Raw genomic sequence first — 20,425 nt, 5'->3', positions numbered from 1 at the left:
CCTCACACAGGAAGCAGCACAGAACTAATGACTTCTCAGCGTGTAGAACAGTGTTTCCAGGAAGGATTCGGGGGACTGCTATTGTGTTCCTACAAATGAGCCTTGGACTTTGGTCTTTCTAGAACCCTTCCTGTCAGAGGCTCTCACACCAAGAGAAGAAGGCCTTTCTCTAGCAAGCCTGGGTAGATCCTGCTGGCCCTTGGTTGAGTTTGCTTTGGGGGAAAAGGAAGCGCTGCAGGTCCTCACATTGCTCAGAGATATTCAGTAATAATAGACACAGGGAAACTATAGATGTAGTTGTTGAGAATTGTTCTTGGAATATGCACTTTGAGAGAAAACAGGCTGAGAGATAGGGAAACCCTGTCAGTGACTGTAAAATTCCTCACTGTCTGGGACAGACAACCTGGGAGGTGGGACCAACGGGGACAAAGGTAGCTCTGTGGATGTGGCAGATTAAAGATGCTGAGAATGGATCCACACTGCTCCCTTCGAGAGGTGGCATCCACATCCCCTCCCCTGGGATTTGTGATGACTTGGCTACTTGAATAGGGCAGAAGTGACATGTGCAGGTCTAGGCTTCAAGAGACTTGCAGCTTTTTGTCCCCGTCACTTGTCACTTCCGGTCACTCTTTGAAATCTGCTTCCATGCTGTGAGGAAGTCTCAGCAGCCCTGAGTAAAAGCCTCCGTGTAAAGGAACCAAAGCCCCCGATCTTGTCGCTGACAGCCAGCTCCAACTTACCAGCCACGTGCATGTGCCATCTGGCGGGTGGAGCTCAAGGCCCGGTAGCTGCCCCAGCTGAGCGATGCACAGAAAAGCTGTCAAATCACAGATCCATGAGAAAAATAAGCCCCTCGATTTGAGGGTGGTTTGTTGTAGAGCGATCTATAGCCAGGACAGTGGGTAACATGGGGGGAATCATTCATTTCCTAGTGTGGAGGGCTTAGAATTAACACTAACTTGATCGTACGTGGGCAGTGAGTGTGTTTGTGCACGTGCGTGTGTGCAGGTGTGCTGATACACAGGTAAGCACAGGTATTCTGAGACTAACCCCCCTGCCAGTGGTGCAGAGTTTACACCATTGAGTGTGGTCAATCATTCTCATAGAAACCACGTGTGGACCCAACTGACAGTGGAAGAGAGAGAAGAAACATTAAATATAATAATAAGGATGAGCAGTAATTGTTTCCAAATGTAGTGTCCCAAGGGGGCAGTGAAGGTAAATACTCTTCTTTGTCCATCCCCGATCTACCCAACCTCAGAGTGGGGCCTGCAACGTGGCTTCTTCCCATCTTGGAGAAACAACATTTTTTTGTGTGTGTGTGTGCAAGTAAAGTTTTGATACATCACTTTTTAAAAACAATTTACAACAGGGCCGCCTGGGTTGGCTTCAGTGGGTTAAGCGTCTGCCTTCGGCTCAGGTCATGATCTCAGGGTTCTGGGATTGAGCCCCATGTCAGTCTCCCTGCTCAGCGGAGGGTCTGCTTCTCCCTCTCCCCCTGCTGCTGCTCTCTCTCTGTCAAATAAATAAATAAATAAATAAATAAATAAATAAATAAATAAATAAATAAATAAGATCTTCAAAAACAGGCCATGGCTTAGAGGCGGACCACTGGTCAGAGTGTGCGGACCTGCGCTCTAACCTATTTTAAAAAAAAAATTTACAACAGAGAGGGTCAACTGTGTCACACAAGCAGGGAAAATTCCCATACAGTCTCTGGAATGTTTTGAGCTCACTTAAAGACCAAACCACCAAACTTGGTGGTAACGAAGAAATACTAACATTGCAGCCATCCTTGAAAACCAGCCAGGTTCTGTCATTCAAAAGCTGGGGTTTTCTCCCATCCCCTCAAGAGCTTTTGTCATTCCTCGTCTTTCTTTGGAGGCCACAGCATCATTTTCATTCTCTTTCTTCCATGGGAGAGACAGCCACGAGGCACGATGGTGCAGCTTAGATAATGCGAGTAAATAAAAATTTTAAAAAAATATTGAGCAATATGCTCCCAGCATGCAAGTCCCAGTCTGGGGAAAAAAATAAGTCCTTTTGGAAGCTGCCTTAACTCTTTGGGGGTCTCCATGGTACCATTCAGTAAATGATTGCCTCTGTGCATCAAACAACACCCCAGTGGCCTGAAAGAGTTAACGTGGCCTCCAGAAGTGCCCATTGCGGTCCCAGGAAGGAGTGTGAGCCTTGGGAGAATCTGGCTGAGCGTACAATTACTGTTCAGCTCACAGTGGCCCAATTTACTTTATTGTAGAGTGCCTGCAGGAGTCCCACTGCTTGAAGACGATCTAGATGCTTCTGAGTCAACTGCCTGTAAATTGGTCTTTGAGGGGTTTGCCAGTGCACGGAGGAGGACAGGAATTTGTTAGGAAGACATCATAGCAGAGTTCTCAGTCCTGGGGAGGAAATAATCTTACCAGAAATTCCCAGCCAAAAGGATTGATGTTTTCTTTCCGGGGATTCAAGTTTCCAGGTGATGATAGCCAGTTTCCAGGTGGCAGCCTTAAATTTCTTAGCTATGCACATGCTCCTTGGCTATGAGTGAGGTAACTCAGCTCTTCACTCTGCTGCTCACCTGATTCTCTGGGCTTACTCTCCTGCCTCAGCCTTAGTTTCTGTAAAGTGGGAATAATCATAACAATACTGATCTCAAAGGGTTGTCCTGGATTAATGGAAACAATGCACGTAAGTGCTCGGTCCAACGATTGGCACAAACCCAGCATGCAATACATTCAGCCATCAATCTGCGTAGTGTGGATTTCATAATCACGTATTCACTTATCTAATATTTGTTGAAGGTCTACTATGTGCAATAGCATTTTAATATTGACCTAGCATGTCTGTAGTGGTTTTTTAAAAAATATTTTATTTTTTTGAGAGAGAGAGAGCACGAGTGAGCGTGAGAGCATTAGCAGGGGAGGACGGAGCAGCAGAGGGAGAAGCAGGCTCCTGGCAGAGCAGAGAGCCTGACGTTGGGCTTGATCCCAGGATCCTGGGATCATGACCTGAGCCAAAGGCAGACACCCAACTGACTGAGCCACCCAGGCGTCCCTAGCATGTCTGTAGTTTTAGCAATGTTCTGATGAACTGCTTTCTTATTTATAAAGGAAAGGGGCAACTCTGTCCATTTGTAGGGAAGACAATAAAAAAAGTATTTCAGGTACAAAGTTTTGTTCAAAATAAATATCCATGTACTCACTACCCATATAAAAGAAACAAAACATTTCAGATAAACTGACACCACCTGTGCATGCGTGCTAGCTAGCGCTCATTCCCTTTCTGCCCTCCTCCAGTGCAAACCCCCACCCTGCTGAGTTATCATTCCCTGTGGGGGAATATATGTATTCACTGAATATATTATATGGATACAATATGTATTATGTATATTCAAATATATATATCTAATAGATATCCAAGTTATACAATAATATGAATGCATTTTAATAATCATAAGTGATATTATTGTGAAATTTATCTGTAAACTCACAGGTTTTTTTAGACTCAAGACTGTAATATACTTTTACAACTTGCTTTTTGCACCCAACATTCTATTTCTGGATTTATCCATATTGATACATGTAGCTCTATTTCTTTTTCAGTTCTATATGGTACCCTTACATATGCATGCCACAAATTATTCATTCATTGTCCTATTGATGAACATTGAGTTTTTCCAATGTGACACAATCACAGATAAGGTGCATGATAGTTCGTGTTCATGTCTCCTTGTGTATATGTGCCAACATTTCTACAGGGAATATGCCTAGAAGGGAATTGCTGGGCCATAGGATGTGCCCCCCTATAACTTTATTGGACTTCAAAGGCGTTTTCTGCAAGTTGTGCTCCATCAGTAGATCATGGGGGTTTCCTGGTCCTTTCCCACATTTAGTATTGTCAGGCTTTACATTCTTACCAACCTGAAAAATATGATATCTCATTGTACTTTTAATTTGCATTTTCCTGATTATTAGTAATTTGTTATTTATTGTATCTTTTATACAATATCTTTTATAAGTTACTGTTTCATTTGCCTGTTTTAAAAAAAATCAGGTTTTTTAAAATTAATTTGTAGGAATCTGGACACTATTGCTTTGTTCATTATATGCATTATAAATATTTTTTCCCAATCTGTGGCTTGTTTCCTTTGTATGTAGCATCATTTAATATAGAGAACATTTCTAAAATGTTTTTACTCTTTAATAAATATGGTGTCTACAGCAAGGAAACACATTTCCCTCTGGAATTTTGATGTTTTTCTCACCTTTTCTAGAAGGAGACTCTCAGCTTTAAAAAACTCAGTCACATCTTTTGGCAGGAACGTAATTTAATAATATGGCTGGTGAGTAGAAGCAGTGGATGGCAATCCAGCAAAACTGTATTTTGTTGAGGCCATTAATTGCCAGGAATGTGCTCAGAAGCCTACCTCCCTGGGGAGGTGGGAAACTGGGAAGGTGAAGTTGCGAGGAACTCAAGTCCTGTGCCAAGAAGAGTCACTCCACTCTGACTGTTGGTCTGGAGAGGACTCTTCTCATCCTGGGACTAGTAAACTCTGCCTGTGACAACACAGGAGAACAAAGGGAGAAAATTCTAATGAAAAGCAGACTGGGAGGGAATTCTGAAAAGTGTCGGGCATCCTAAGTGGAATTTTAAAATTAATGACTTCTATTAAATAGTATCCTAAACAATAAAAGAAAAGTCCAAGGCAGAAAGATGGCCAAATAGGATAGAACTAGAGAAGGAACAGAGAAGAAAGAATTTTATTTTTTTTAAAGATTTTATTTATTTATTTGACAGAGAGAGAGACAGCGAGAGAGGGAACACAAGCGGGGGAGTGGGAGAGGGAGAAGCAGGCTTCCCGCTGAGTGGGGAGTCCGATGCGGGGCTCGATCCCAGGACCCTGAGATCATGACCTGAGCCGAAGGCAGACGCTTAACGACTGAGCCACCCAGGTGCCCCGAGAAGAAAGAATTTTAAAGAATTAAAAGTAAAAAGAAATAGGAGATTAAAAGTGACCACGACCCCTTGGACTTAAAAGCATTTCCTGAGCCTGGAACTAGAGCTAGAAAACAAAGGAATTGATTGAGAAATTTCATTTCATGTAAATTTCAGATTTCTGTACAGCAAAACCTGAAAGTACCAATTAAAAGAGAAAATGACAAATTTGAAAAAAATCACAATAGTATTATGGACCAAGTGTTAACATTTTTTTTATATATAAAGAGCTTTTTAAAACAAGTAAGAAAATAGTGAAAAACCTAATGGAATAATAGGCTAAGGGTAAAAACAGGCAATTCAAGATGCGTGAAAAGTGTTCATCTATTTTAGTAATCAAAAGACTGCAGTTGATATTCTCATTTAAGATAAAAATGCATGACAGTGCACGATGTGTGTACAGAAACTAGTCCCCTCCCATGGAACCCCTGGTGAGGCTAATCAGGTAAATGTTTTCTGGGGAATGAGTTAGTAATATGTACCAAAGCACTAAAAAAAAAAAAAAAAAAAAAAAAAAAAAGCAGCATGCCCTTTTAACTTGCAATCCCACCCTTTAGAATTTATCAAAGGAAATAACTGTATGACTTAAACTACGATATCTGCACAAGGTTTGAGAAGCATGAAGCATGCAAGAGGAGAATCAGTGAGGTAGCAGTTGATGGGGTAAAGTGAGGGAGAGGGGGACCTAGAGAATCACCCTTGGAATTTCCCACTAGGGCAACTGGGTGCTTGGCAGAACCATTCGCAGAGACAGGATATAATAGATTTGGGAGGAAGGCAATGGATTGGACTATGTGTATTTGACACTCCAGCAGCATGAGTTCGGGGGCAGATGTTCAGGGCCCAGGGCAGAAGCTGAAGAATCCACAGGCACTAGGGTAGGGATACAGTGGAAGCTGTTAGGGTAGGTGTTTTGGTGGCCTTTGGGATACACCTGGGACAGTGAGATGACCCATTGGTTTGGGCTGGCAGGGAGCGCGGTAAGGCGATTCTCATGCCTTGCTTTGTAGCTTTGGCATCTTTGCTGTAATCCTGTTTCTTGCACTTCAGGCCTGGGAAAACTCTGTGGGGATCATCTGCTTTCCCAGTCTCCAAAGGCTGGCAGAAGATACTTCTAACCAGCTTGCCCAAGAGATACAGAAGGCACTTGTGGGAAAGCCAGCAGGTAAGAGAACACTTTATGGAGAGCTAAACAGCCTTGCATGCTCCTTCCAGGACTCCTGCGAAGCCCTTCTCTGCTCTCTAGTGGAGTCTGAGTGGTGCTTTCCAGAGAGCACCACAGGCTCACTTCTGCCAATGAGGATGCTGGGAATGAAGGGAAAGGTTGGCAGAGGAGGGAAGAGGGACTTGCAGAATTCTGCTGCTCCTGGGAGGGACACACACACACACACACACACACACACACACACACACACACACACACCCCAGGACCAGGGTCTCTGGGAGGGGGATAAAAGGTACACCCGTGTGTTGAGTGAATAGTTTGATCCAAAAAAGACACAGAAGCCAAAGCCAAGCATGTTTTCTGTTTTGGGGTCTCCTGACTTGCATTCTTCTGCTTCTAGAGCTGGACCCTGGAGGCTGGGCAGAGTTTCATGGTGACTATGGGTCTGAGGGGCAGGAGGGAACTCTAGGGGGCAGGAGTATCTTGAGCATGGTGTAGATTGCAGGAATTTCTGCAATATAAGGGGCTGGAGGATATAGGAAGAGGAGGTGGCATGAAGACTCTGGATTGTGAGAAGTCCAATAGCTGAGGAGCTTCTTATTATTTGATAATGGAGAGCCACTGATGGTTGTTGAACAAGAGTGGTGACATGATAAAGACGATCCTCCCAGGAGATTAATCTGGCAGAGGGTGAAAGATGGCATTGTGGGGAGGAAAGGAGACAGAAGTGCCCTAAAGATGCTAAGGCATACCTCACGGGGAAGGAGGCCAAGGGGAGGGAAGGAGGGTGGGCAGGTCATTGCACCGCCTTGCTGGTAATGCTTTCTCTCCTTCATGTGCTATTACCAGAGCAAGCGAGGGAGGCAGCTGGGCAGTTGCTGCGGTGGAAAGGGGATGTGGATCAGGATGGCTACCTGCTCCTGAAGTCAGTATTTGTGCTCACGGGGACAAACTCGGTAAGTTCCAGGCCCCTTGGGCCCCAGTTTGGGAGCTCCATATCCATGTGCAGCAGGAAGTCCCAGCAAAGGGCAATGGAACATCTCCAGAGTGTCTTTTTTGCTATGATACTGATTTATCATTTCTCCTGCCCTATTTCCCTTCTGACCTAGAACATGGACTTGAGCATTTGAAATTCATTTTCGAATCCTGCTTTTCTGAGTTGACAAACTGTGTGTCACCTTGGGCAAATTGTCACCTTTCTGTGACACAGTTGTGTGGCTAATTTTAGAATGGGGGATAATGCCTTAGTTCTTGGGTTAGTGCAGGGGTTAACAATGGCTGATGTGCGTGGACAGTTTCCTGTGTCGGGGCAAGGCTGATGTGTCCCGTGCAGGTCAATTAAACTCCCTAAGCCCTCTGAGTCAGACTATGAAGCCATGTTAGTTACCATCCTGTGTACCTGCTCTCTGTCTGACTCCAGAGCCTGCGCTCCAAGCCACTGCTCTTTACTGGCTCCTGCTAAACTCAGACTGAAGGAGCCCCCCCTTAGGCACCAGTCCCACACCTGCCCAGAGACAGTGCCTGAATGAGACTGGCTTCTCTTTCTTCCCTTCCCACGGTGACCCATCCTGGTTGCAGACATGTCCTCCCTGTGAGTGGATTGCAGATGGCTGGTGTCCTCTTAGGCAGAAGCAGTCCCCGGCAGCTGTGGCTAGCAGCAGAAATGGCCAGGGGTCCTGGACAGGGCAGGCCCAGAGACTCATGTGCCTGGTGAGAATGCCCACTGCATGCCAGTCTGGCGCTCAGTGCTGGGAGCAGCAGGGAACCAGATGGGGCATGGCCCGTCTGAGGCTAACAGTGAACACAGACCTCAGCTGGGCACCTGAAACAGTGTGTGCAGCTGTGAGAGGAGCTTGGTGTGCAGTTGCTCACTGCAGGGAGGATCCGCTGGCCTTTGCTCTACATAAACCGCCTGGACCACCATCAGCACGGCAGCCTGAAGCACAGGGCAGGAGCTTTTCTGCCCCCAGGGCAGGACTGTTCATAGTCTGGTGGTAAAAATTAACCTAAGGGCTTGTCTTCCACTGTGAGCAGCCAGCCCGAAAAGCAGTGAGACAAGTAAGCAGTTGGCTTTCAGTAGAGCCCGTGCAGCACGGAGGACAGGGGAGCCCCCCCACAAGCCGGGTCACAGCAGAGCCATGGCCATTACCGTGTACTGGAAGCTTCGAGGGGGAAGGGTAGGACCAACAGCCTGCCTTATATTTCTGGTTCTGGCCCAGACCATACATTCTTCCTTTCCCTTTTTCTCATTTTGCCACTGTTATCTGTCACATTAGTCTGCTGGGTGGGAAGTTGGGCGGGCAGTATGCGTTAGACTAATGCCATACATGCACCCACATGCACACACGTGTGCCCATGTGCACACGCGTGTACACACACATGCAGATGTTGCTGCTGCCACAACCCCCGGGGCAGCTTCAGGCAGAGCACGTGGCAGAAAGGCTCCAGGAAGCTCCATATTCAGGCTGGTCCCCTCCCTGCCCACTTCCTGTCTTCTCCCCTCTGTCTGGCCATGCTGGTTATCAGTGTTCACCTATAGGACTGTTTCGGTCTTGGGGAAGTCTCAGACCTGAACGAGGGGATGGGAAGGGCCTTGCTCAGGTCCTGCATTAGGTGTTTGCCCTTGTTATGAACCATGCCCTCGTGAGTGTCCAATTCCCTAATCAGGAGGCAACCGACCCAAATCAGTAGTGTGATCATGTAGGAAAGCCCTTGTTTTCTGCTCTGCACCTGTCCCTCCCTCCCTCCCTTCATTCCTCCTTTCCCTCCTTCCTATTAGCTATCCTGTAAACGAAGACATGTTAATCGAGCACATAGTATACACTCTACATAAATGTAATCTTCACAGCCGCCCTAGGTGGGTCGGATGATGGTCTCCACGCTAACTTGAGAATGTGCTGCCCAGAGAGAGGACAGGGTTTACCCATGTTCCAGGCTAAAACGGCCGCAGGGCTGGACGGCGCCGGTCTGGGTTGGAGGAGTGCTCTGCGGGCTCTGCGGCCGTGGGTCACGTCTGTGCTTCCCTTGCAGGAGACCCTGGGCAGAGTTGCTGAGTCTGGCCTTCCAGCCCTGCTCCTGCAGTGCCTTTACCTCTTCTTTGTCTTTCCTCTGGAAAAGGATGAGCTTTTTGAGAGTGATGTTCAAGTTCAAAGGATGTTTGTGCAGGTGAGTGGGAGGAGGGCTCCACATCCCTGGGCCAAGACCTGCCTCTGCTTCATCTTCCTCAGTCACAGCCCTGAAGCAACTCTGTCCTCTTGGAGGGCCAGCTCCTCTGTTGGTCCCCATGCTCTGCAGATGCCAGCAATCCTGTGCATTTGGAAAATGGATGTTCTTCTCTCTCCATCTCATTGCATCCCTCGTTCTCCCCCAGAAAAGTGTGCTCCTCCTCCTGCACTTGGCCCCAGCAGCTTCTCTTCCTCCAGGCTGCATTCCCAGGCCCTGCCTGTCCTCCCCAGCATGTGGAGCCTCCTGTCTCTGGCCCCTGCCTCCTCTGAGGACAAGCACGCTAACTGCACTTGCATAAGGGTAGCCAACATTTTCCAAGTACTTCCCTGAACCCACCCGTGCCACGGCCTCACACCTGTCACCTCCCTGAGCCCTCTCTTCCATCCCAGGGTGTGTGTAGTATTACAATTCTGATTCCATGTCAACTAAAGTATGGTGAGTGAAAGTGGGTCCAGGGGCACAGAGGTAGTGGGTGGGGGGCTGGGATTGGTCTCCCAAGACCACTTCATCAGGTCACCTCCTTCCCCCGCCCAGAACCTATCTCAGGCTTCTAAACATCAAATGCAATTTTCTGGTGTCCTTCCCCATTTTTCCTATCCTCTCTGACTACCAGCAGCAACTTTTAGCATAACTTCTCACCTCTTTCCCTGCCCCCTTACTGACCAGTTCTGCTTTCTCAGCTTCCCGGATGCTGCATTCTCCAGAAAACTCCTCTTGCCTCTCTGGAGGAGACCTTGGTCAGGGGAGGGTAAGGAAGACCCTGTGTCCTACTCAACTTTCTGCAGCCAGAGCCTTGGGGCACCCTGTCACAGAGCAGGTGCTAGAGAGCTTTTGGGAATTTCCAAGTGTGTTTGTGCATTGCACATGTGCATTCACATTAGCATCCATTTGAGATTCATTCTCAAGCCGGAATCATCGTTATCAGAAGTTATCTCATGGGTTCACTTATGGTAGGTTATCCCTTAAGCTGCATTTGTTGGAAACTGAGGCATCATTTATCTGTATATGAATCATATTCTAAGTGGTGGCCAGGATGCAGTCCTGGGCACTTGGACAAATCTTTACCACGTAGTTTTTACGTGTCCTACAGAGAACTAGTGCAGCCCTGCCTTCAGAGTTCGATCCCTGTATGGGTAGATTGCGAGCCACAGTGATAGGCCATGGCTGCATTCCTCAGGGTTTTCCTTATTTCATTCCGCAAAAATATATGGAGCTCCTTCCCTGTGCTGCCCTACACCGGACCGATGGTTCCAGCAGCAAGCATAGTACCCCGTCTCGTAGAAGTGACAGAAGGTTGGGGAAGCCAAACAGGGTAAATAATCATGTAATTAAATAGCAGTGTCCCAACTTTTTAAGTGCTCTGAAGGAAAAATGGAAGGTGTGCTGGGAAATGAGGACACGGGGACCTGATTTATAGCAAAGCATAAAGGAAGGCTGTCGGGAGGAAATGGCATTGAACCGGAGCTGAAGGTTGTAGCGGAGGTGTGAAGGGGGAGGGGAGGGGACAGGAGCAGAAGTGGTGTCCAAGCCAAGGGTCACATGGCCACGCCCACGTGCGGGGGAGGCCAGCAGAGGGGGTCTGGAGCCCAGCTCTGTGGCTGTCCAGGTTGGACTCTGTCACTGTGCTCAGAAGGGGCTAATAGATTCAGATGGAAGGAGCTCTTCATATTTGCCGAACTAGAAGGAGATCCAGTTAGACCACCCAGAGCCAAAGGGAGGGCTGCACACAATCGCAGGTGCGAGGAGGTGGGCTAGTCTGCACAGAACTCTGTGAGCCATGATTTGCCCCAAGTGGCAGGAAGGTATCAGAAGGCCCTCTGGTAGCCGTAGGGAGACTGGTGGGGAGGAGGCACGGGGCCCAGAGAGGAAGTTATAGGATGAGGCTCGTGATCTTATGAGAAGTAGGGTTTGAGTGCCAACCAGGGATCTGGGAACACATCCTCTCTCTCTTTTTTTAAGATTTTATTTATTTATTTGAGAAAGAGAGCGCAAGCATGAGCAGGGAGAGAGGGAGAAGCACACTCCCTGCTGAGCAGGGAGCCTGATGTGGGGCTCGATTCCAGGACCCTGGGATCTTGACCTGAGCTGAAGGCAGACGCTTAACCAGCTGAGCCACCCAGGCGCCCTGGAGCACATCTCTTTTTAAATAGCAATGGGTCCTATTAATTCTATACTTTAACTTTTGATGACATTTTTTTCCTGCACTTCTATGTAAAAGGACAACTCTCTAAGTCAAACCCTTCTTTGTTATTCTGAATTGGAAAGGGTAAACTGCAGACTTTAGCCCATGCCCTGTCACCCTTTTCTAGGTGGTGTTGACGACCATGATGCTCTGGGGCAGAGTGTGACCCATGCAACCCATCCTTTGCACTGAGACATACGCCTCTGGCCTCTGGAAAAGTAGGGAAGAAATCTGTTATAGGAAGGAGGCTTCCTAACCAGGCATCTTTTCTTTTCTTTTCTTTTTTTTCTCCAGATGTTGCTGAACATTTGCGGTGAGTCTCAGGGACTGGAGAGACTTCTATCAGGAAATGAGCTCCAATCTCTAGTGATTGCCACTACCTGTCTTCGGGAACACAGCTGCTGTTTTTGGAAGGAGCCCACCTTCTGTGTGCTGAGGGCAATCTCCAAAGCCCAGAACCTCGGCATCATCCAGTACCTGCAAGGTATGACCCCAGGAGACCAGGGCTGGGATATAGGCCCACTTTCTACAGTGAGACCTTGGAACCAAAAAAGAGATGGACAAACAAGGTCTTCACGGATGCCCATCTATGCCCAGTAGATGACCTTTTGCTTGGTTTCCTTTACAAAATTGTCTTTCTTATTTATTTTGGTGCTCCATCGGAGGAGGAAAGGAAAGGGGAACTCATTTACTGCACACATGCTATCAAACAGACACCGTGCTAAGCCTGCTAGGCCCATTTGTGTATTACCTCATCTGTGTCTTTGAGATGAATATTAATGCCATTTTGTAAAGGGGAAAACGGAGACAGGGTGGAAGAACTTGCCCAGCTCCCTAACTCACAAACAGGAGAATCACATTCTAAACCTGGAGATGCCCAATCCAGTGTTTTCAGCTCTGCTCTGGGCAGCATAAATAGGCATTAAGGCCATAGATTCTGGAACCAGACCGCTGGGCTGTGGACTCCAGCTCTGTCCTGTTCTCATAGCTGAATGACCTTGAGCACTTAAGTGCTTGTGTGCCTCAGTTCTTTTATCTGTAAAATGGGGTAGTAAACCCTTGCCCTCTGATCTGTCTTCTTTCTGGGGCCCCCCGTAACAGGGGGAGTCCGTTGCCGACAGCTGAGAGAGTTCAACAAGCCCACTGCCCTACTTTAACTGAGCCAGGGACCAAACGTCAGCCCCAGGTTAGGGATTCAAGGCTCCCAGTGAGGCCAGGGCCCGGCAGTAATGGCCCCGAGCTGAGCTGGGCCTGAGATGCTCAGCAGCCCAGATAACCCCCATGGGCTGGAGGCAGATCCCCGAGAAAAAGCCGCGTGCATTGGCCGCAGGGGTCTCTCACTGTGTCATTACTGTTAGCTGTCCAAGACAATAACCAGAAAAGAAAATTCTCACCTTGGTGGGGAGCCTGCCGCCTGGAGCACTGAGCCCAGGATTCCCTTAGGTTCGGAATGGGTAATTTCCATGGGCATAGAGGCTGAAGAGAAGGTCTGGAAGAAAGAGCTGGCCTTGTGGTTACCTGCCAAGCCCGCAGCTCTTGGGGCTGACCTGCCCATCATGCAGACACTGGGGGCATCTGAAGCCTTGCAGCCGAGGGACACAGCACATGTTATCGAGTAGATATTTTTCCTGATCCACTGGTGTGTCTTTCCTGGCACTCAGAAGAGGCTTCTCCAGGTGAAAGAGCTCCAAAAATAGTGATCCATTGAAATGCAAATCCAGTGACATCTCTCTTCTGACTCAAATCTCCCCTTGGCTTCTCACAGCTCTGGGTAATGTAACAGGCAAGTCCCAGGACCAGGGCCCACACATGAGCTGGCCCTGCCCTCCTCCCCCTCCCTTGTGGCTCACACTTCTGGGTGCCAGACACCCGGGTACTTTAGTAGTGGAAACACACCATCTTTTGGTCCCTTACCTTCTTACGTACTCCTATATCCTTCCCTGAACTTTTTATCAGGCTGATCTCTGCGCATCTCCGGAGATGCTTCCTTAAGAAGGTCTTTCTCAGTGCCCAGCATTGTGTAGCTCATGACCTGATGGACCCGCCCTTCCTGCCCCACTGCATGCTGGGAATTAGGGGCAGCCGGCTATAAGACGCTTCCTTTCTCTTCCTGTTTTGCTTGCTCTCCATCTGGGTCTGCAGAGTGTGGCTCTTGGGATTGTACTTCCCAGGGGGGAGACTCCTTCTTGACTCAAGACCCAGCAGAAAAGTGTTTTTGAATTCTCATTTGCATCTTGATACATACAGTTGAAAGGAGGGCGGGGAGCCAACGACCATGGCAGAAAAGCTATGGTTTCCAAACTCAACAGGGTTGTTTTCTTCCCTCAGCCATGGACTGCATCAAGCTCTCCCTTCAGAACCTCTCCAAGCTTGCAGACAGCCTCCCCGCTCCCGAGGTGAGCGAGGCAGTGAACCTCCTCTTGGCCTTTGTGAAGGACTCCTACCCTGTCTCCTCGGCTCTGTTCCTAGACTTTGAGAATGGGGAGGGCTACCCTCTCCTCCTCAAAGTGTTACTTCGGTAAGTGGTTGTCCTTGGTAGGGAAGAAACAGCCAAAGCCTAGGTCCTCAGTATCATTTGGGGGGCTTTGGAGAAAGACAGATATTGAGGCTTCTTTGAACATCTTCTGAAGCACAAATTTGCATAGAGCATGGCCAGAGAGACTTTTATTGCAAAAATAATTCAAGGTGCGTCAGGGTCTGGGAGCCAGTTCTTTTGAGAATGGATGGGGAATCACCAAGTTTATTTGGTGGTACATACCACACGCATGCCCACTGGCTTGACAGCCACCTATCAGAACCCACATCTCTGTGCTGGAGAGCTCTCTGGGACTGTTGTAACCAGCTCTGCCTACATGCTTCGGGGCTGGAAGGAGTGCTGAGGAGTCAACAACCCCCAGAAACAGCCCTCAGCTGAGGACTGGCAGGAGCTGATGTATAAATACCCAGCAAAGTTGCCCCTTGGGTGGGACATCTCTACCCTGCCTCCCAGAGTCCCCAGGAGTGTTACACTCGCGTTGCCCCACAGGGTGCTTACCTGACAATGCTCCTGTCCTGGCTCCCTTCCCTTTCTTCTTACAGACTCTTTCCACTAGCAGAAGTTTTTGGTTCAACTCCCAAATGAACTACCTTCTCTCTCTCAAATCTTTGACTATGAGAAACCCAAATGAAGACACAACTGAGCTGGGTCAGGACTCATCTCCTCCACTCTCACTTGCTGTATTATTTTCAGGTCGGGTCCAGGGATGGATAAGACAAGAGATGGAAATCAAAGAAATACCTTGATTGTTCCAACTTTTCCATTGCTCTTGGGGAAGCTGCTTAAGGACAGGGCCACATATACTCCATTGTGCTCTGCTCTGTGAATATGAGAAGCCATTCTCATCCATGGGGTATGGCTTCCCACTGTGCTTCACAGACTTGACTGCAGAGTCAGGTTTCTAGTCTAGAAGGGACAGTTGGTTGAGGGGGCTGAAGCCCCTAAAGAATGGGACTAGATGACAACACCTTGAGGGCCTTCCTCCAAAGGGACGCTAAGAATAAATGTTCCTGTGGGGTTGCTAGGTTTTACACTGGTCTGGATCATGACCACCTGGTTATTGCTCCCAAGAAGTCAGCAGCATAGCAGTTCCTAGACATTTCTTCTGTTAACTGGGTGGTTGGTTTTCTCCAGAATTCTTGTGGAAGCCAGGAGGGGGAAATGAGCCTGATCCGGGGAGTGTCAGGAAGGACCCATCTCAGCTCACTGGATTTTTTTTTTTTTTCTGCCTTACCTGAAGTCATACTGCAAGCACCTTTGCTCTTGACATGGCAGAGCTGGAATAAGATTTGAGAGAGAGAGACAGACCCTCCTCCACAAGAAGAGAAAGGTAGCCCACCTACACATAAGTAGCTAAGAATGAAAATAATACTCAACCTTGACATAAGCATAAGGAAGTCTAATAAAGTTTGATTACTTCCCAAGAGTTTTGTTTGCCCACTTGAAATATTAAATTTCTCATTTTGGGGCTGCCCCTGCTCTGCTGGTGTGCATGTCTTTTGGGGTGGGTTCAGGCAGAGGAAGCAGCCTTCCCATGAGCAAATGCTTAACTCTTTACAGGTTTCTATATATTCCGACTGTATGTCCTTACACCTAAGGCTGACATTTGCAGAGTGACTTTTATCCAGGGCGCTCCGCTTGCCTTTTGGTGCTAAACTGGTGGAGACCTCTGGGGGTCTGGCATTGCTTCTGCATCCCTGTGAGGAGCGCCGTGAGCCAACATGGCTGCCTTGTCTGTCCCTGCAGGTATGATGGGCTGACGCAGAGCGAAGTGGATCCCCACCTGGAGGAGCTCCTCGACCTGGTGGTGTGGTTGACAACCTGTGGGAGGTCAGAGCTGAAGGTGTTTGACAGTGTCACATACCCTCAGCTGGAAGGCTTCAAGTTCCATCATGAGGCTTCTGGTGGGTCATCTTCTGTCTCTGGGGGCCCGGCGGCGGCTGGCACTGGGCCCTGACAAATGCTACACGGTCTTTTCCTGACTCTTTGGGAAGAAACAAATGCTTGGCACCTGTCAGTGATTTTTTTTAAATTTTATTTTATTATGTTATGTTAATCACCATACATTACATCATTAGTTTTTGATGTAGTGTTCCATGATTCATTGTTTGTGCATAACACCCAGTGCTCCACGCAGAACGTGCCCTCTTTAATACCCATCACCAGGCTAACCCATCCCCTCACCCCCCTCCCCTCTAGAACCCTCGGTTTGTTTCTCAAAGTCCATCGTCTCTCATGGTTCCTCTCCCCCTCTGATTCCCCCCTTCATTTTTCCCTTCCTACTATCTTCTTTTTTTTTTTTAAACATATAATGTATTATTTGTTTCAGAGGTACAGGTCTGTGATTCAGCAGTCTTGCACAATTCACAGCGCTCACCATAGCACATACCCTCCCCACTGTCCGTCACCCAGCCACCCCATCCCTCCCACCCCCCACCACTCCAGCAACCCTCAGTTTCTTTCCTGAGATTAAGAATTCCTCATGTCAGTGAGGTCATATGATACTTGTCTTTCTCAATGCTTGGCACCTGTCAGTGATTCTGTCGTGCCTTTGCGGAGATTACCTATGGATTTTAAATCTCCCCTTTTTAGAATTTTTTTTTAGATGTCTTGGTGGGACTCAGAGGAAATGTTTGCTTACTAAATGCAAAGACCCTCTCAGGTAATGGAGGGAGCCTCTAGCCTCCACTCCCACCTCTGCCGTGGCTTACTCTGCAACATGTGCTCATGTATGAGTTCTGATGTCCCCAAGACAGCCACCCAGGCTCAGAGACAAGGCCTCCTCAGCTCTTTGGTTACTTGCTTGATGAACGCTGTGCTGCAGAGGCACCAGTGTGACCAGGCAGGTATCTGCTCCCTCAGATGTCTCTGTAGAGACTGTCACACATACACTGAATCATGATCTCCTCCGTAACTGGCTGACAAATGCATCGGGGACAGTGGTGACACCAGCCAGATGGGTTGGGTCTGTCTGGATTAGTCAGGAAACTCTGCCCAGAAGGAACCATTCAAGTGGGGTTTCAAGGCTCAGAGCGGATCGCCCAGGTAAAAAGAAGAGGATAAAGTTCAAAGGCAGAAAGTACAGCCCGAGGAAAGATGTGGGGACTGCAAACATCCGGGCGAGTCTGGGGAAATGGACACAGAGACAGGAACAGACCAGAGCGTGGTGTTTCAGGAACATCTCTGGGGTCTGAGGCAGGGAGGCCTGGAGGCAGGGTGTTCTCTGATGGAGTGTCTCCTGAGCAAGAGAAGATGAGGCTTCACCCTTGAGCTGGAGAGACAGGAGGGGATGGCTTCCGAAGGTGTCTCTGTTTAGCCGCTTGGCTAGAAATGAAACTGACGTTGCTTAGTAATCTTCAACATCATTTGATTTTAATTGATTAAAACCAACCCTCCAGCCCAGCACTGCCCAAAGGAAATATAACACGAGACATATCACATAATTTTAAATGGCCTAGTAGCCATATTTAAAAAAATAAAAAGAAACAGGTTATTTTTCATAATATATTTTATTTAACCTAATATATCCAAAATACTACCATTTCAACATGCGGTCAATATAAATAATTGTTAATGGCGTTTTGGGGCCTTCTTTGTGCTACATCTTAGAAATCCAGTGTCTGTTCTTACACTCATGGAACATCCCAGTTTGGTGGCCACATTTCCAGGGCTCTGTGAGCCACCACGTCTTGGACAATGCAACTCTAGCCTTACTCACACTCCGGGCAACTGGCTTTTCTGGACTTCTGATAGACACTTACCCACAGGAGCTGGAAAATAGAAACTATAAATGGTATTTCCTAATGGCAATGCAAGCACATATTTCTAGGCACAGGCAGGAGAAATGACCTGCAGGATTATTCCTTCTTTCCTCTTCAGGGGTGACCATTAAGAATCTTCAGGCCTTCCAAGTCCTACAGAATGTTTTCCACAAAGCCAGCAACACAGTCCTCTGCACCAAAGTCCTGGCAGCCATCAGGACCATGTGGGCCTGGAATGCCCGCAACTTCTTCCTGCTGGAGTGGACCCTGCAGCCCATCTCGCAGTTTGTGGAGATCGTGCCCCTGAAGGCAGCCCCAGTGCAGAAGCACTTCTTCCAGCTGCTGGAGGCCCTGGTGTTTGAGCTGCATTATGTGCCCCACGAGATCCTGCGGAAGGTGCAGTGCCTGATCAAGGAGAGCCCTGAGTCGCCCTGCACCCTTGTGGCCCTGCAGAGTGTCCTCAGGATAGTCGGCAGGGACCTCCTCTTCACTGACATCTTCCGGGACTCCGGTCTCCTGGGCCTGCTGCTGGCCCAGCTGCGGAAGCGGGCCAAGATCCTGAGGAAGTCAGGTGCCTCCCAGGAGCATCGGGAGGGGTATGGGGAGCAGGCTGGGGGGTCTGCGTGCCACTGTGCCACCCATCGATGTAACAGGAAAAGTGAGCATGCCCGTGTCACCTGGCACCATGAGGGTTGGACAAGGGGCACGTGGCTTTGCAGAGCAGGCAGCCCCTCTATTTCCTGTAACTGGACTGATCTTCCCCAGGAAGAGGCCAGAGGGATGGGTGTACCTTTAAACAGACTCATGGGACTAACTCAGGCCTGATGAATTCTCAGCTTGCAGGTATCTCCTGCACTGGGTGGTGTCTGAGTATGTAGATGGAGAGATGTCAGGGGGGCAAGAGAGCTCAGAGAGTCCTGGGGCTCAGGCAGGGCAGAGGGTGGGGGGACGTGTGTGTGTGTGTGTGTGTGTGTGTGTGTGTGTGTGTGTGTGTGTGTTGGGGAGGGTCAGCTGGTACACAGCCTCCTTTCGGTGCTATCAGGCCCAACGATCTCCCACCTGGAGCAGTGATCACTGCTGCCTGGCTTCCCCCTCCAGGTCTTGTCCCACTTCTGGGTCCTTCTGGCAGCTGTGGCTCCTTGGCAACATCCCTTCACCCCTACCTTGGCCCTGGGGTCTCAACCTCAGCAGCCTCTGCTGCCCCCGTGGGACTCCAGGCTCCCTTCTGTCCAGGCGGGAGTGCTGGCCTGGGCTCTCTCACTGCCTGACCATGTCCCATGCACACACCCTGCTGTGGTTTGTCCATGATCCCCACCTCCACCAACCTGTGGATAGGAGCCAGGGCATGAGAACTCCTTTCCCAGTTCTTCCTGGCTTTCCTGTACCTGCCCCTCTGGGCTTTTAGCTTAGATAAGGCACACTAGGACACTGAATCCAGCCACTTACCTCTTCCCACCTCTTGGCCTTTTCCCTTTCTGCACTGGCTGGGAGGGGCTGAAGACGCTCTAGCCATTGGCTCCTTTTGGAATTGGGCTTCAGACTCAAGCTAACGTCATCTGTCTGTCTGTTCCCTGGTTGAGGGGAAGAAGCTGAGGGAAAGGATATGGGCACTGGGGCCAGACAGCCCTGGATGGGAATCCTGGTCATGTTCCTTACGAGCTGAGTGATCCTAAGCAAGTTACTTAACCTCTCTGAGCCGCTTTCCTCCTCCATTAAGTGGGTGCAAGAATGTTTACATCATAAGGATGTGGTCAGCATTAAAAGAGGAAGTACTGGGGAGGTCTCCCCGCCGCACCTGGAGCATCACGGGTGCTCCGGGAATGTTAGTTGTCTTCTCCCCTGTGGCTTCTGTGGTACTTCATGGAGGGCTGAGGTAGACAGGTAACTCTGGGAGGCCGGGGAGGACTCACATCTCCCTGGGAGTGCTTGCAAATCGGGTCAAGATTGAGGATGAGGAGCCCCCACCTTTACATATCTGGGCCTCTGGGCTGGGCCTTGGAGACCACTTTGCCATGTGCTTTTTCTCTGCTGCCCTTTGCATAGTCTTTTTGTTTAATGTTTCTGTGTTACCTTACTGTGTATTGCTTCTCAGCAGCCTGCTATTGAATTTCCTTTTAAATCCAATCCTCAGACCTATGACCATTCCCAGCAGAACTGGAACTTTTTTGTGAGCTGATGTATCCAGTCTTACTTTGTGCTTTCTATTGTTATAATGTTATAACACTATTTATGTTTCTATTGTTATAGTGTCTAGCGTTTCTATTGTTTCTTATTCTTCTTAGATAATTTGTCTCCTGGTTAATGAACTCTACATTCGTTCATTCATTCATTCATTCCCCAAATAGGTATTGGGCTTCCCTCTTGTGTCAGGCACTCTTCTGGCACTCAGGACTCAACAGTGAACACACAGGCCTGGTTTGCCCTCATAAATCTATTGGAAACACCCATCCGCTCCAGAATCTGTCAAGCCTCTCTGCACCACAAGTGTGAGCTGGCAGTCCTCCATCCCAGGCATGAATGGCAAAATATAAAACTGTCCAAAGGGAAGTCAAAGAGGAGGG

At 48.6% G+C, this 20,425-nt stretch overlaps 1 protein-coding gene across 11 annotated transcripts in view; it reads left to right on the top strand.

Moving 5' to 3' along the window:
• The window catches only part of WDFY4 (WDFY family member 4), a 291,091-nt gene that overhangs the window by 21,457 nt on the left and 249,209 nt on the right, over positions 1–20,425 (top strand). For 10 of the 11 annotated variants that reach the window (XM_025880584.2, XM_025880579.2, XM_025880582.2 and 7 more), the window contains 7 exons: positions 6,046–6,160; positions 7,010–7,116; positions 9,191–9,325; positions 11,862–12,051; positions 13,896–14,085; positions 15,850–16,007; positions 17,983–18,435. In XM_025880584.2, coding sequence (XP_025736369.1) covers positions 6,046–6,160; positions 7,010–7,116; positions 9,191–9,325; positions 11,862–12,051; positions 13,896–14,085; positions 15,850–16,007; positions 17,983–18,435 — 1,348 coding nt within the window. The remainder of the gene's footprint in view (positions 1–6,045; positions 6,161–7,009; positions 7,117–9,190; positions 9,326–11,861; positions 12,052–13,895; positions 14,086–15,849; positions 16,008–17,982; positions 18,436–20,425) is intronic. The other variant, XM_073904513.1, reaches the window with a different exon arrangement.

Source organism: Callorhinus ursinus, unplaced genomic scaffold (genome assembly GCF_003265705.2).
Source record: "Callorhinus ursinus isolate GAN/ISIS: 27379988/994484 unplaced genomic scaffold, GSC_fseal_2.0 scaffold20, whole genome shotgun sequence".
NCBI lineage: Eukaryota > Metazoa > Chordata > Mammalia > Carnivora > Otariidae > Callorhinus > Callorhinus ursinus.
The sequence above is the reverse complement of the archived record's forward strand: the minus strand, read 5'-3'. Positions and strand labels throughout refer to the sequence as shown.